This window comes from Macaca fascicularis, chromosome 10, assembly GCF_037993035.2.
Source record: "Macaca fascicularis isolate 582-1 chromosome 10, T2T-MFA8v1.1".
Taxonomy (NCBI): Eukaryota; Metazoa; Chordata; class Mammalia; order Primates; family Cercopithecidae; genus Macaca; species Macaca fascicularis.
Genome location: NC_088384.1, coordinates 54823997 through 54841700, shown reverse-complemented (window position 1 = coordinate 54841700; position 17704 = coordinate 54823997). Strand labels below are relative to the sequence as shown.

The following is a 17704-nucleotide window of genomic DNA, read 5'->3' as shown; positions in this document are numbered from 1 at the left end:
TCACTCATAAGTGGGAGTTGAACAATGGGAACACATGGACACAGGAAGGGAACACCACACACCAGGGCCTGTCAGGGTGGGGAGCTAGGAGAGGGATAGCATTACCAGAAATTCATAATGTAGATCACGGACTGATGGATGCAGCAAGCCAGCATGGCATGTGTATACCCATAAAACAATCCTGCATGTTCTGCACATACACCACAGAACTTAAAGTATAATTTTAAAAAAGGAAATTTGCTTTTAAGTAAACTTTTAATCATAGAATTTAAAAAAAAAAATCCTTTTGAATCTTTTACTACCACCTCATAGCTTGGACAAACTGCTGATATTTTAAAAGTAACACAAACATCAAACAGAAAGAACTAGACTTAGGAACCAAACTCAGGTTTCTGTAGTTAACAGGCAGAATCCTAACACTGGGTCACCAAGACTACTCCTTCAGCCTGGCCTTGGCTAGCAAAAGATGGCCTTGTTATGTAGGTGAGCCCACTTATGTACAAACAAAAAAAATAAAAACAAAAAATATTTTCTGATAACTGGAATTTTTTTTTTTCATTTTTGCAGCCACAGGGCTTTTAGCCAATTCAGATGCCTTGCTCTCCACAATTTGGAACATTCCCTTGGATTTGACCAAGTCAGGAAGAGATGGGAGAAAAGTGAAACAACAACAATAAAACCCCAAACACAAACACACACAAAGAATTGAGCAAAACAAACAAATGCACCATTTATATGATTACTGAGTGTTCTCATGGTAAGGAGAAATTAAAAGTAGCTGGTGGATAATCTTAAATTTTAGTCATTAGAAAAAATTTTAAGACAAAAGTCTAATTCAGTTACTTACCTGGAAATAAGGCTCAGGCTGGTGATCGTTCTCTGCCATCTGAGAAGCTGGAAAAAACTGACACTCACCTTTCCTGTCAGAAGCAAGCCGAAACTCAGGAAAGGAGGTGCCTGCTCTCCATTGCCATGGAAGCAGGAAAACTTGCCTTCGTTGTTGGAAATGAGTAAAACTTCAGAAAAGGACTTGTACAGCAAAATCAACTTTAGATCTCAACCAAATTTTGGGAGATCAGGAACTCTCTGCAGGGGAGAAGCTCCCCAACCTCAGCAAATTATCCTATTGGTTTGGGCAATAAAGATAGCCCAGGTTGGTATCAATCAATAATGAGATTTATCAAAGGTCAGGACCACCTTTGTAATCTCCTTCTTTTTTTCCTTTTCTTTGAGATGGAGTCTCGCTCAGTCACCCAGGCTGGACTGCAGTGGCGCGATCCCAGCTCACTGCAAGCTCCGACTCCCAGGTTCATGCCATTCTCCTGCCTCAGCCTCCCAAGTAGCTAGGACTACAGGCACCCGCCACCGTGCCCGGCTAATTTTTTGTATTTTTAGTAGAGACGGGGTTTCACCGTCTTAGCCAGGATGGTCTCGATCTCCTGACCTCGAGATCTGCCCACTTCGGCCTCCCAAAGTGCTGGGATTACAGGCGTGAGCCACTGCGCCCAGCCCTCTGTCTTTTTTTATCTTTATTGCTATAGTCCGTTTGGTCAGGAACTAGGAGTGTAACACTTGCTTTTTTCTGTTTTCCATTTGCTTGAAATATTTTTCTCCATTCTTTTATTTTGAGCTTATGTATGGCACTGCATGCAAGATGGGTTTCTTGAAGACAGCATACTCAAATGGGTCTTGGTTCTTTATCCAGCTTGCCCCCGTGTCTTTCAATTGGAGCATTTAGCCCATTTCCATTTAAGGTTAATCATGGTATGTGTGGATTTGATCCTGTCATAATGCTGTCAGCTGGTTATTTTGCAGACTTGTGTATGTGGTTGGTTTTTGGCATCACTGGACTGTGTACTTCAGTGCGTTTTTGTACTGGATGGTGATGGTTTTTTCTTTCCATATTTAGTGCTTCCTTCAGGAGCTCTTGTAAGATAGATCTGGTGATAATGAATTCCCTCAGCATTTGTTTGTCTGAAAAGGATCTTATTTCTCCTTCACTTATGATGCTTCATTTTACTGGACATGAAATTCTGGGTTGAAATTTCTTTTCTTTAAGAAGTTGAATACCTTTTCTGGTTTGTCGGGTTTCAGCTGAGAGGTCTGCTAAGTCTGATGGAATTCCCTTTGTAGGTGACCTTGCCTTTCTCCCCAGCTGCCTTTAACATACTATTTTTTCATTTTGACCTTGGAAAATCTGATGACTGTGTGTCTTGGGGATGATCTTCCCGTGACATATCTTACTGAGGTTCTCTGGATTTCCTGAATTTGATTGTTGGCTGTCTGGTTAGGTTGGGGATATTCTCACGAATGATATTCTGAAGTACGTTTTCCAAGTTGGTTCCATTCTCCTCATCCCTTTCAGGTACATTAATTCGTCACAGATTTGGTCATTTATATCATCCCATATTTCTCAGCTATTTTGTTCTTTGCTTTTCATTCTTTTTTTTCCCCCATTCTTGTCTGCCTGTTTTATTTCAGAAAGCCAGTTTTCAAGATCTGAGATTCTTTCCTCTGCTTCGTCTGTTCTGCTGGGTGGTTTTGCACATGAGATGGAGCTGGTCAGACCTCTGCCGTCCTTAGTCTGTTTGCCTCTCCCAGGACTCCAGCCTGGGCACACTTGTTTACAGGGCACTCTCGGGTGCCCACACACACTACAATAATTTTCATAATGCCATCACACACAATCACCATGTGACTGCATTATGAAAATTCTTGTAGTGTGATTTACAGCTCTATCAGGTCAGTTATGTTTTTCTCTGTACTGCCTATTTTGTCTGTCATCTCCTGCAGTGTTGTACAATGATTTTTAGCTTCCTTGTATTGGATGACAACGTACTTCTTTCACTCAGTGAACTTTATTCCTACCCATATCTTGATGTTGACAGGGATGGGGTTTTTGGCTCTGTTCCAACCACAGCTTCATCTTCAGTGGCAGTTGGTGTGGGTTGGGGTGTGTGCTGCACTCCCATGTGCTATCAGGGTACGTACAGAAAAACCCACCTGTGTAAACACACACAGCAAAGGGATGTGAGAAGTTTCCATATAAAGGGCTGCAGTATGGAGAGGTGATGTGCAGGCTGGTGCATGGCTGTAGGGGCCACCTTGCTGCAGCTCTCCACTAATCAGGCACGGTCCACTGGTACAGAAGCTATGGTGTGTGCACCCGAGAGTGTCCTGTAAGCAGGTGTGGCCTGGCTGGGGTCCTGGGAGAGGCAAGCTGACTAAGGGGTGCTGAGGTCAGACCAGCCTCACCTGATGTGCAAAACTGCCTAGCAGAGATCAGGTCTCAGAGAACTCTCTCAAAAGTGAACCCCAGCACAGCACAACTGCTCTACACAAACATGGCCAGACTTCTTTTTTAAGAAACTCCCCTTTTTAAAGAAGGTAACTCTTAGACCTGATCTGTGCTGGGCAATCTTGCACATGAGACAGGGCTGGTCTGACCGCAGCACTCCTTAAGTGCTGGATAAAGTGTCTCATAAGAGCACGCAGAGCTAGAGAGATAGCTGTCCCTGCCCTCTGGGCTGCATATCATCTGACTTGTTGCTCTACAACTTTGTCTCCTGGAGGCTCCACCCGAGAGAGATGTAAGTTAGCAGTTACTTAATGTAATCAGCCCAGGATGGAGGGTCTGTGCTGTGAGCCCAAGTCAGGGTTCCCTGTCTGGTGATGAACAGTGCAGGGTGTGTGGTACCTGTGGGAAATGGACTGGTGTGTTCCTTGGGTCAACTGCAGCTTGTTGGAGGTGTCGATATGGCACTTAGGGTCTTTGCTCCCTTGATATTCTGAGGGAAGCAAGGGCAGTTCCACTGCAGAGGCAGCGGCAGAGAGGATTTCAGTTGCTCCTGGAAGCTCAGTCTAGGGAATTGCCAAGTTGCTACAGGCTTGATAGTTCCAGTGGGGGGCTGGCTGGAGACCCTGCCAGGAGGGCCTACCCATTGAGGAGATAGGGAAATGGGCACCCACATAACAGTCTGGCCACTTTTCTGTGGGGCTGCTGTGGTATGCTGGGGGTCCACTCCAGTCCCCAATGGCCTCCTATTTTCCAGTGCCTGAAGGTATCAGCAGTGAAGTCTGCAAAAAGGCAAAGATGATAGCCTGCCCCTTCCTCTGGGAGCTCTGCACCTCGGAGGTATGAACCTGTTGCCAATCTGTACACACCTGTAGGATATGGCTGGAGGCAAGTTGAGAAGTCCTGAACAGTCAGGAGGAACAGGAACAGGGACTTGCTTAAAAAAGAAGTCTGGTCACATTGTTGTAGAGTGGCTATGCTGTGCTGGGGGTTCACTTCAGCCCCTGGTTGCCTCAGACACTCTGAAACTTGAAGACTGAAATGGCTAAGTTGTCCAAACGGCAAAGATGACAGTCTGGTCCTTCCCCTGGAGCTCTGACTCAGGGAGGTCTGAAACCTCTGTCAGCCAGAGAACAGCAGTGAAGGTGGCTGGAGACCCTGGTTGAAAGCCTGCACCCAGTGTTTACAAACGTGGTTGGAGACTGACTTAAACAAGAGTCTGGCCACGTTTTTGGAGGGTGGCTGTGCTGCACTGAGACACCACTTCCACCCCTGGTCAGCTTGGGCTCTCCAAAGCCCATGGGCCAGAATGGCTAGGTGCCCAAACAGCAAAGGTGGTGGCCCTCCCCTCTCTCTGAGAACTCTGTCCCAGGAAGGTTTCAAATCTCCGTTGGTCAGGGAACACTGGTGGGGGTAGCTAGAGGCCTCAGGTGGGAGGTCCTGTCCAGTGATGAGGAACAGGATCAGGGCCTGCTTACAGAAGCAGTCTGGCCATGATTTGGTAAAGCAGCTGTGCCGTGCCACAGGATCTCTTCTGCCCTTGATGGGTTTGTAGTCTCCAAAGCCCACACACTAGAATGACTAAGTTGTCTGAACAGTAAAGATGGGGGCCTGCCCCATCTTGTCTCTCAGAATTTATCCTGTGTGATGCAGCTTAATGTTTAGGCTGTTAATTTTGCTGTCAACATTAGAGTTGTTCAGAAAGAATCTCACTGTTATCTTTTAGGTTAGATATATGAGAATTCATTTTTTCCTGTAAATAAACCTGTTCGTGTTTGTTCTCTGTAAAGAAGTCTCTTTCATCTATTTGACATTGATCACAGTCATGTAGGGCAGTAGTCAGTCTAAAGCGACATGATAGGATTTCCATTTCCAGTGTTTCCTAGCTGTGTCTTACATTCTGCAATTCAGAACTGAGCATTCTCAGCGGTCAAAATGCTAAGCTGTCCACTCTACTGAAATACTGATTTTTGCTAATGCTTCCTCATTCAATTTTACAGCCTTAAGAAGTTTATCATTATTCTCAGTTGTCAAAATGCTAAGCTGTCCACTGTACTTAAATGCTGATTTTTGTTAATGATCCTCCCTTAATTTTACAGCCTTTAGAAGTTTATCTTTCTTTGCTTTCACACTTTCAATTTCCTCCAAAAGATTCTTTTCCCTTAGCTGGCTCTGCTGTTTTATTCTGTCTACTTCCAGTCTCAGCATGGCAATTTCTTCCTGCAACATGCGATTTTCATGCAAGAGATCTTTTTCTTTCTTATTGGTAAGAGAAACCTAAGTAAACAAAGGGAACTTTTAATTAGCACTCAAGAGAATGACATATCATGATTTCTTCTGAAATTAAAGTATGACATTTATATTTGTATAAGGAAAGAATTCCCATAGTGGATATTTAACGGGAAAAAAGTTGGACAAAACTTCAAATCTAAAAATGTGTAAATTCCAAAAAGTTGAAATACTTATTTAAAGACCATGAAAAATAAGTCACTAGAGGATTTTTAGAATTTCAGAATTGGAAAAGCCTTTCTCTGAATTATAAAAAACCCAAATGCATAAAATATAAGATTAATATGCTTGAGTATATTTTTTAAATTGGGTTTATTCTCTGATATCTAATCTATCAACTACACCATTGTAAGAACCTTAGCTATGCATATATTTGGACAGAAGCAATTTCTTAAAGTTCTTTAAGTTCCTTTTACTGAATAAAGTTTTATCAATATACTACTTTTCTAATATTTTTACAGTCAGTTATAAGAATTGCATTTATTCATAACTGTTTAAGCATTGTACCCTTCCACAATGTACACGTAGGCATCTAAACATTGCACTTCTGTTTTAAAAATCCTGTGTACTTTCCAAAATACATAAAGTTGTCTTTTAAATAAATACACATATTAAAACATTTGAAAATGACTAAAGAAAATACCTCAGAATTCATTTTCTTTTCAGCCACTTCCATCTGCTCTTGTTTACCAGTCAGAATCTCTTCTTGTGATATTCCAGCATTCTGTTCTTCCGAAACTTGCTTCTGGGTATCATTTTGTTCATCACTAGAAGAAATTTTGATTTTCATGAAATACTGGAGGTGTCCCTAAAATGATCTACAGGGCAACATGGTGCCATCAGATGTCATTCACACAATGCATATCTGCACGTTAATCCAAGACAAGGCAAAGGGGTCTCACATCTCTTAACCCAGTTCTCCCCAACCATGTTGGCACCAGGGACTGGTTTTGTGGAAGGTAATTTTTCTGTAGACCTGAGTTGGGGGATGGTTGCAGGATGACTCAAGCACATAACATTCATTGTGCATATTATTTCTATTATTACTTATATATAATGAAATAATTACATAGCTCACCATAATGTAGAATCAGTGGGAGCCTCAGCTTGTTTTCCTGCAACTAGATGGTCCCATCTGGGGGTGACAGTAGATGGTGACAGATCATAAAGCATTAGATTCTCATAAGGAGTGAACAACCTAGATACCCTGTGTAAGCAGCTTACAACAAGGTTTGAGTCACGCTCCTATGACGATCCAATGCCACCACCGATCTGACAGGAAGAGGAGCTCAGGCAGTAATGTGAGTGACAGAGAGTGGCTTTAAATAGATGTAACTTTGCTTGCTCACCTGCCACTAGCCTCCTGCTCTGTGGTCCAGGTCCTAACAGTCCAGGGACTGGTACTGGTCCATGGCCTGGGGATTGGGAAGCCCTGTGATAACCCATACTTTTTATATTTATTTTTGGGAAACACTTTCCACTTATATTCTTGATTCCTCTGTATTTTATAGACAACTTAGAAATTCCTTTTGGAACAAGACAGGGTCTAATATTGTGTTTTTAACATACAACTTTGAATTAATTTTATCTGTGTATGCGACAGAGATGTGAAATAAAGTAATCATTAATCACTTTTGATTTTACTTTTATTTCATGCATGTTAAGAATAAAACTGGGAAGTCCTAGGCAGAGCAATTGGGCAAGAGAAATAAAGGACATCCAAATTGGAAAAAAGAAAGTCAAATTATCTCTTCACCAATGATATGATCTTATCCCTAGAAAACCCTAAAGACTCCTACAAAACACTCCTAGACTTGATAAATGAATTCAGTAAAGTCTCAGAGGCTACAAAATGTACAAATACCAATGAGTAGTACCACTATACACTACCTACAACCAAGTTGCGAGTCACGTCAAGAACCCAGTCTCTTTGACAATGGCTGCAAAAGAGTAAAATACCTAGGAAAATATGTAATGAAGGAGGTGAGTCAACTATAAAAGGATAACTGGAAAACACCACTGAAGAAAATCAGAGATGACACAAATAAATGAACATACATCCTATGTTCCTGGACTGAAAGCATTGATATTGTGAAAATGATCATAGTGCCCAAAGAAGTCTACAGATCCAATACAATTTCTATCCAAGTACCAATGTCATTCTTCACAGAGTTATTTTAAAAAGCTGCCATTCATGTAGAACCACAACAGAGCCTGAATAGCAGCACACACACCAAGCAAAAGGAACAAACATGTTGGCATCACATGACCTGAAAACTGTAATTATTTTTAATGAGGTAAAAATGCATAAGAATATTACTGTTATTGTACAGAGAAGACAGTGAACAAGAAAAGGAATTTAAAAAGAGAATATCACAACCATATACTTATATTAACTGACAAAGAGACTAAAATCTCCTACTGGAGTTTATGTTAGGACTTGAACAAAAGCTTCTAGAAATACCAATAACAGAAACAAGGCAATTAATTTTAAGGAATAAATTATGCAAAGAAATATGTATTTTAAAAAATGTAAATAGATCTTCCTGAGAGCTATTATTAACCAATTCATCGTGACCACAATTTTAAAATGAGGTCTAAAATTCTGGAATATAAAATAGTTTCATTTTGAACATAGTTAATTGAAGGCAATTTTTAAACAGAAAATGTTCAGTTAAAGTTGAGTGTAACTTAGGAAAGAAATGACCTGTACCAATGGTAACAAGAAGCCACCCAGAGCCAGTTTGAAATCTAATCAACCAATCAATGACCACTGGTCTTGCTCACCAACCAATACAGATGTGAGCAGCTTGCTTCTGAAATACAGCCAAGCAGCAGCACCTGCTCCATCAGAATAGCCAGTGCCGGACCAGTATTCCTCTTACTATAGGAAGCAAAAAATTTCCAACTCTGTCTTTTTATTTCAAATACCAAAGGTTCATAATCCCTTGAAAAGAATTTGTAAGTCCATTAAATGTGCCACCCCATTTTTTTTTTTTTTTAAAGCAGGTGGCCAGGTGCAGTGGCTCACGCCTGTAATCCTAGCACTTTGAAGGGCCAAAGTGGGTGGATCACCTGAGGTAAAGAGTTCGAGACCAGCCTGCCCAATAAAGTGAAATTAGTAGTCTCTACTAAAAATACAGAAATTAGCCAGGTGTGGTGGCATGCCGCTGTAATCCCAGCTCCTCAGGAGACTAAGGCAGGAGAAATACATGAACCCAGGAGGCGGAGGGTGCAGTGAACTGAGACCCCACCACTGCACTCCAGCCTGGGCGATAGAGTGAGACTCTATCTCAAAAATCAAATCAAATAAAATACTAGTAAAGTTTGCAATTCCTCTGACTCAGTTTACCATAATTACAATTATGATTATAAATAAAAGAATAAATAATGAATAACCACAATATTGGGCTTTTCTCCCTAAATAAAAAAATTAATATAAAGAATGTAGCTTATTATAAAAAGCCAAAACAATAATTAAAATGCATATAATTACCAGACAAAACTAATAGAATGACCCATGTCAAAATTTTAAAGTGAGAATCAATCAAACAACATACCCAGGATAAACTCCATTCATTCATTTAATAAGGATTTATTAGGTAGCTACATCCAATACGCTAGGCCTTTTTCTAGGCAGTGAGGATATAGTAGTGAAAAATAAAATCCTTATTCATGAGAGTGAGATAAACACACAATAACAACAGACAGAGAAGACAAAGTATACAGTACGTTAGAGGAGAAAAAACTAAAGCAGGAAAATGAAATGTTTATGTGTTTGATGGGGAGGGTGGTGGGAAAGTTGGGATGGTCAGAAAAGTCTCTGCTGAGAAAGGGGATTTCTTTCTTTCTAATACAAAAAAACCTTTTATTTGTATATCAAAGACTCTAAGAAATGATGATATAAGGTTAAGAGTGTTGATGTCAAGATACAAATGGATTTGAAGTTAGAGATGATAAATCACTTTGTTTCATTGAACCTTCCCTTGGTTACATTAGAGAGCCTCCCTGGTACACTCCCAGTTGAATCTTAAGCATGATGCATCTGGGTAGTACATGGTTCTTCCTCAGAAAGTGGTTGTTCCATAATGTGTTTCTTTTTACCCTTTTTCTACTTCTTAGCAGAAGGGAGGTTTTAAATAAAGAACTGAAGGAATGGAAAGAGTAAGCTAGGAGGATATCCGGGGAAAAAGCATTCCAGACACAGGGAACTGCCAAGTACAGAGGTGTGCTTGGAGTCTTTAAGCACTAGGGGTAGAGAAGGGATGGCAAGAAGTTCAGTGTGGCTAAAGCAGAGCAAGGGAGAGAATTAGGAGGAAATTTGACACATACTCAGAGTGAAATGGGAGGCAATCAGAAGGGCTGGGGCACAGGACTGACACAATTTGACTTATATTTTAAGTATATCCACTGAGTTAAGAATTGATGAAAAGGGAAGTTTTTAAAAGCCAGGACTATCAATTACCAGTCTATGACACTCATGTAGACTGCAGATGAGGGTGGCTCAGATGTAGAAGATATGACTGGTTTCTGGACATATTCTTCAGATAGACCTGACAAGATTTACTGAGAGAATAGATGTAAGGTGTCAGAGACGGAGAGAGAGATGAGTCAAGAATGACAACGAGATTTTTGGCAAAGCAACTGGAAGAGTTGCCCTTAACCAAAGTAGGAAAGACTACATGAGGGGTAAATTTCAGGAAGGCCATCAGTAGCCCAATTTTGGGTCTGACAAGTGTGTGATCCCCAATAGCTAACCAAATAGAGATATCAAGTAGGCAGGCTCATATGGAAATCTGGAATTAGGGAGAGAGATCTGAGCCAGAGACATACATTTGGAAATCACTAGCATATACACGGTAGAAAAAGTCACAAGGGGCTGGGTGCAGTGGCTCATGCCTGCAACCCCAACACTTTGTGAGGCCAAGGCAGAGAGATCACCTGAGGTCAGGAGTTTGAGACCAGGCTGGCCAACATAGGGGAATGCTGTGTCTACTAAAAATACAAAAATTAGCCGAGCATGGTGGCACCAACCTGTAATGCCAGCTACTCAGGGGGCTGAGGCAGGAGAATCACTTGAACCCAGGAGGTGGAGGTTGCAGTGAGCCGAGATCACACCACTGAACTCCAGCCTGGGTGACAGAGTGAAACTCTGTCTCAAAAAAAGAAAAAGTCATGAGAGAGAAGATTGAGGACTGAGCCCTCGGAAAAAACAATGTCCAAATGGAGAAAGATGAGGAGGAGCAAGCAAAAGAGGCCATGATGAATGGATTAGAAAGGCAGGAGGAAAAGCCTGAGGGACTGAGGTCCTGGAAGCCACGTTGAAGATGCTGTTATAGAAGAGATGTCCTCCATTGGCTCAAATTCTGCTAACAGATTAAATAAAATGAAGTGTACGAAAAATGCCTAGATTTATTACAGAAAAAAAATTAGTGATAATCTTGAGGAAAAACAACGTTGGAGGAGTACTGAAACTGAAGACTTACTGGTGTGAGATCAAGAGTGAATGAAAAGATAATTGAGTTCATGAGTTCTTTTAAGGACATCATACTTAGACAGTTCTTTTAAGGACATCATACTTAGAAGTCATGGCTGAGAATGTTGTAATTTTCTTCCACAGTCATGGAAAATAATAGACAATTAATTTCTAATTTTATATAACAGGTGTAGTCTTCAAATTTTACATAACAATTATATATTTTAAAAGTTACAAAATTATACACATGTGGCATTAAAAATGCCAGACTGAGGTGTTAAATCCTTAAAACTATAGAACTAAAAGTCACCTTAAACAATTCTAGATTCCATAAGCTGAATATCACTTTGTTCATGCTTATACATAAAGACCAAGAAACACTAAACGTTTCAAGGAGAGTATTTCTGGCTTGATAAAAATCAGCCAATTCTAGAACAGTTGATACTCATCAAATATACAAAGTAATTGATCACAGTAAACTACTGAGTTCTATTAACAGGAATAAAGTGGCAGAAATGCAGAAAATAGTCTTATGTTATAAATGAAATTTTAAAAATTATATGAAGTCACTGTGGAAAAATGTGGTGTGGTGAATACTGAAATATATCCTTTTCTAAAAGGAAGGATAATGTCACACATGCCGGACACTTTTATGAATAAGAGTTACTGCATTAGTAGCACCTTCCTTTTAGCACAAGGTCAGCACATTAGCACCTGTGGGCCAAATCCCACTGCCTGTTTTTGTAAGTCAAGTATCTTGGAACCCAGCCATGCTTATTCACTCTACAGTTCACAGAGTCAATTAGCTGGGTGTGATGTTGCACACCTGTGGTCCCAGCTAGCAGAGAGGCTGAGGTGGGAGGATCACTAGAGCCCAGAAAGTGGAGGCTGCAGTGAGCCATGATCACAAAACCGCACTCCAGCCTGGGCAACAGAGACCCTGTCTCAAAAATATATATACAGTCTGCAAAGCCTAAAATATTTACTAACTGACTCTTTGCAGAAAAATCTGACAAAATTCTGGTTTAGTAGATGAAAGATCCTTTGATACATTTTAATAAAAGTTTTACCCAATATACTGAAATGTTTATATTAAATATAGATCCCCATACAATCCCTTGGCAATATTCAGATTGAAGATCCAATATTTCAGCACTCAGGCACTGACAACAAAAATTTAACAACTAGCAATCAAGGTACAGTGTCAATGGAGCATGCAGCTTCCATTTGCAACACAGCAGATATTACAAGAATTCTAACAAAATTATCTTAAGATGTGTTATCAAAGCAAAGGTTTTAAATACATTTTAATTGTGAAATAATCCGTATACTCTAGATCTAACCTCATTTGTAAAAAATGGTTCCATACTACATTATTTTCTGGGAATGAAAATTGAGCTATTTCCTATTGGTAAGGATTTGCTTTTAATAATGATAAATTCCTACTGATAAGGATCCATCTTTTGATATAATGATGCTGTAATAAATGTTCTTATATGTAAGTATATACGTAACAAATCTATACAAGTATCCTTAATATACATATATATCCTTACTATGTTATATATGTGTGTGTGAATATGCTACTCAATTAATGTTCGAAATGCATTTACCAACAGTGTACGACATGTCTTTTTCAATGAGACCATTTCCTTTGCAGCAACACAGATGGAGCTGGCGGCCACTATTCTAAGCAAACTAATGCAGAAACAGAAAATCAAATGCCACATATTCTTACTCATTTAGTGGAAACTAAACAATGAGAACTCATGGACACAAAGAGGAAAATAACAGGCAAAAGGGTCTACTTGAGGGTGGAGCATGGCTGGAGGGAGAAGACCAAAAAACTACCTTTTGGGTATTTTGCTTATTATGTGGCTGACGAAATAATCTGTAGCCCAAACTTCCATGATACAGTTTACCTATATAACAAACTGCACATGTACCTCTGAAGCTAAAATAAAAGTTCACTAAAATGTAAAGAAATTCCTTTCCCCTCACATTTGCCAATACTCGTTATTTTTCAAATAAATTAATGACTGGAAAAAATGGTAACTCATTTTTTGCTGATTTTCATTTTTCTGATTACCAGGCAAGGCTGAATATCCTAGGAAAAATATAAAATTTTTAATCATGAATATTAGCCCAAATTAGGATTAGTTTGACAGCATATGGCTGTCTCCTATTAAATGTTGTCATAGGCTTACCTGTGATACTCTTCATTCTCAGTGTCAGGAAATTGCTGACTTTCAGGTGTTCTGCTCTTGCTTTGTGGAATTAATCCATCATCACCATTGCCAGCAGTGGCATCATTAGTCAGGTTTTCTGGTAATCCCATATTATTACTTCCGTGCTTCTTCATGTCTTCTTCAGCCTTGAGTGGAAGTTTGATATTAAGGATATTCACTTTATTGAATAAAAAGAACCTTTTTGATTGATTTTATCAATTGACTCAGTTTGTCATTATTGTAGTCATTAAAAATATTTCACACTTAAGTTTGATCATATATACAGAACAATTACCCTCTAATTTTAAGATGTAATTATCATATCATTGTAAAGTTTGCTTCATTTCTGCTTGACTGAATAAAACAGAATTTTTCAAAATTCAAAAAGGGCCCTCCTTCATTTTGTGCTTTTATTCCCAATGACTCTTCAGAATCTTATATATGTATTTATCCCATTTGACTCGTGGGAACACACAAATAAAAGGACAAAGATGCAAAATGTGTCTTCTTCTGTCTTTACCACCTAGATCTCACATTAAGCAGTCAGATTTAGAGGATGAGACACTGTGGGGCTTCAGGAATAGAAAGGAAGATTGCCCTTTTCTGCACTGAGATATTCTTCTCCCCCACTGCCTTTGATCATTTTTTTTCATTTGGTCCCTGGGATATCAAAAACATGATGGTTCTCACTGAAACATGGGAACCAAAGTTCGCCACAACACAAGGAACAGAGTGAAACTGCTGAGGTACAAGCGTGGATGCCCAGAAAATAAGATGTTCCCCAAATTTCACATTCGATAGCCGTACAATTTTCTAGCTGGAAGATACACAGAATAAGAAATTATCTTCTTTAGCCACATTAACTATTGATAATCAGACTAAAACCAAGAAAGATAAAATGATTGATCCAAAGCTCCTAAAGTCGCATGACCTAGCACTTTACGGCACCATTCAGGATTATTCCATAATAATGAAAGAATATCTCTGGGGTTTGTATCTCTTTAAAACTCAATCTACAGAATTCTTTCTGAGTTAAATATTAAATTTTTCACTGATGATTTATGCTACTTACATGATAGGATCATGTGTGCCTATACTTACAACACTTTATTAAACAACATAATGTAAAAATCTAATTCAACAGAAACATTTGAATATAATGGTATACCTCTCTATCACAATCCTTGTTTATTTCTGGTTCTTGAGACATTTCCTGCAAATGCAAAAATAGAAGGTTAATTTGCTTGTTGTATTTCTGTGATGTTTCCTCTTTTGGAATGCATGTTTTAAAAATAATTTTATTTTAAGTAATCAAGTATAGACAATGAAAAATTAGAAAATAATTAAAATTAAAATTTAACTGTTAAAATAAATAATTAATTAAAATTAAAAATTAACTTTTTAATCTACGTTCAGCTATTGCCACATCACTGGCTTCTGACTAACATGAGAAAAATAATTCACCTTAGCCAATGGGAGAAGATAAACATGAACCAGCAAACTTAACTTTGTCACCATTTGTTTGGACTCCACTTAATTTATTACGTGTTAAATCTGCCAAAAATGCATCAGCGGATGATTTGTAGTGTTGCAAAGTCTTCCTCACTTGAAAAGAGTTTACCTCACCAAACCCTAACCAGTGAGCCTCTACAGATTACTAACTGAATTGTAGGCATGCTTTCAGTTATTAGGAGCTGAAATCAACACCAAACAGAAAGAAATGCAAATTCTTAAATTTTAATTGAAATTATATGTCGTAATATGATAGTGTTGTGTATCTAGTTTATCTGCTTAAGTCCAGTTCTAATATATTCTAATGTGTACTAATGACAGTGGATAAAAATTTTAATAATCTGTACTCATTTTCTGCAACTGCAGTAAGTTCAAATGTTATTGTGTTTCTGCACTAACACCAAAGGTCCCACTCTGCAAGATACGATTCTTGTAATAGGCATTTGGGTTGCTTTTATGACCTGGTTCCCTCCCTGAAGAGAAACGCTGAGGTCAATGAGAGATCACAAGGCAGAATATATCTTTCACCTTGCTATCAGTGACTGCAATATAAAACTGCAGATTTTCAATCACTGGCCATGATTACTCTTCAACCACGAATCCAGCTCAGGGACCATCAGTGTTACATTGTTCATAATTCTATTGCTTAATAATATAATCCAATAATTGATGTTACTTTCTTTATCATGTCAGGGTGTTGTAAGAATAAAAGAACAAAGTTCTGGAATTTCTTTTGCCTCTATTACAAAAGGAAAGATTACCTATAAGCTAATCAAAAAGGCAGATAAGAATATTTTAAATAAGAATATTGTAAAGTAAGAGTATTTTAAAGTTTATAGTGGTTATGTTTTTTAAGTTAAGTTTCAAATGCTAACTTAGAATCTATTGATTCTTCTGTTAATGAGGTTGCTGAATTTATTAAATTTTATGAATCTATTAAAAAGTTCTTAGAAAAAAGAATCTATTCATCCTCAAAACCTAGTCTGAAAGATAATTTCATTTGGACTACCTAATATTATTAAAGCAAAGAAAACAACATTAAATCAAACATTTAAATGTAAAATTTTCCATGCCTCTGGCTGGCTATTTTCACTGCCTTTAAGCCTTTGTGATTCTTCCTCTGATGTCAGCTTTAAGTCTTGTTCTGTTGAGAAATCCATATATTCAGTTAAAATGAACCACTTAGAACAGTTAAAAACTATTGCCTTTATAAAAATAGATTTAAGACAACATTTTATGTTATCTCATAAATTGAGTGTTTAGTGTTTCATGAAATAGTTACTTAGGAAATCACTCTCTAAGACTTCAACAAACCACTTGGGGAGACGCCTGATGAGATTCACTCACAAATTCATCCACCCAACATAAATGAACAAAACCACCAGAAACACAACTTTAAAATACAGTAGAAACATATAAGGTAACACAGAATGTTGTTCTCCACTTCCTAATCATGAAGCAGTAAATGTAATGAAAAGGAAATTTAGTTTTAAAGAGAAACAAGTTTTCCTGCACTTAACTACTCTGACTCTAAGGATAGTAACAGGCAGGGCCCAGGTAAGGTTGTGTTGACCCTGTCCAAGAAGCCAGAGTCCACAGGTATGGGTCCAGACATCCCAGAGCAAGGTTAAGAAAACAAATTCCTTTACCGTCTCCCCTTCCCCTCAGCATTTACTCATAGCTATTTGTACAAATGTATATATTTTGCAAGTTCTTCTTTTCCTTCAATGTAGTTGCAAAGTCACAAGCTATGCTGAGGTTGCAAAACTGTCACTATATGATTAACTGCCTTTGTTCTGCTTCTGTAAGCTTGCCTTTATAAGCCAGGCTCTGTCTTTGTTCAGGACTCAGCATTTGGATGCAAATCCACTGAACCGGTGTGCACCTAAATAAAATCCTCCTGTTTCACCCACTGGGTCTCTCCCTGCCTCCTGTTTTCTGCAACAATAGTACCTTATAAATGATTTCCAAAACTACTACTGACACCTTTATTAGTGCACAATGTCTTCCTAATATCTAAAATGTTTCCCTCTACTATTCTGACAAATTTATTTTCTTTTCTTTTTTTTTTTCTTCTTCTTCTTCTTTTTTTTTTTTTTTTTTTTTTTTTTTTTTTTTTTTTTTTTTTTTTGAGCCAGGGTCTTTCTCTGTCACCAGGCTGGAGTGCAGTGGCACAATCTCAGCTCACTGCAACCTCTGACTCCCTGGTTCAAGCGATTCTCTTGTCTCAGTCTCCCAAGAAGCTGGGATTACAGGCATGCACCATCATGCCCAGCTATTTTTCATATTTGTAGTAGAGATGATGTTTCATGATTGGCCAGGATGTTCCTGATCTTTTGACCTTGTGATCCACCTCCTCCAGCCCCCCAAAATGCTGGGATTACAGTTGTGAGACACAACAACTGGCCTTATTTTCATCTTTTAAAACAATGATATGTGAAGTCTTCCTTGATTCTGCATGTCTTTCCCCAGATAAAAAGGTACCTCCTTCTTGAGGCTGCCTTCTGACTTCACTGATTTTTCTACTGCATCTTTACCACCTGAACTCTACGTTATTCCGCCACATATCTGTCCCCTCTGCTCCAAGACTGCAGAGAACAGTCTTGCACATCATCTTTGTAAAAACAGTCTTTATTTTACTCAGAAATTTCTTATTGAGTCCTGCTACATACATGCTAGGCATTAGGGTTTAAAAACAATGAAAATAAAGCATATCAGGGATGGCTTTTCTAGAACACATGCCCAAGCACAGACTGAAATATTGAGGCTAGCCAGATTAAAAGCGGTAGAGGGAAGGAAAGGGTAACAGCATTCCACACAGCAGCAAGAGCAGGAGTGAGGCCTGAAAGAGTGAACGAGTGAGTAGGACATTACCAGCAACTCAGTAATGCCAGAGAAAGGGCG

The 17704-nt window shown here is 38.8% G+C and overlaps 1 protein-coding gene across 1 annotated transcript in view; it reads right to left on the bottom strand.

Moving 5' to 3' along the window:
* The window catches only part of LOC135965278 (POTE ankyrin domain family member G-like), a 35365-nt gene that overhangs the window by 901 nt on the left and 16760 nt on the right, over positions 1 to 17704 (bottom strand). Inside the window, exons 8-14 of the mRNA XM_065521801.1 lie at positions 15874 to 15944; positions 14457 to 14501; positions 13268 to 13434; positions 6228 to 6351; positions 5396 to 5572; positions 5260 to 5296; positions 3698 to 3812 (exon numbers count right to left, since the gene is read on the bottom strand). Of these exons, the coding sequence (XP_065377873.1) occupies positions 3698 to 3812; positions 5260 to 5296; positions 5396 to 5572; positions 6228 to 6351; positions 13268 to 13434; positions 14457 to 14501; positions 15874 to 15944 (736 nt within the window). The remainder of the gene's footprint in view (positions 1 to 3697; positions 3813 to 5259; positions 5297 to 5395; positions 5573 to 6227; positions 6352 to 13267; positions 13435 to 14456; positions 14502 to 15873; positions 15945 to 17704) is intronic.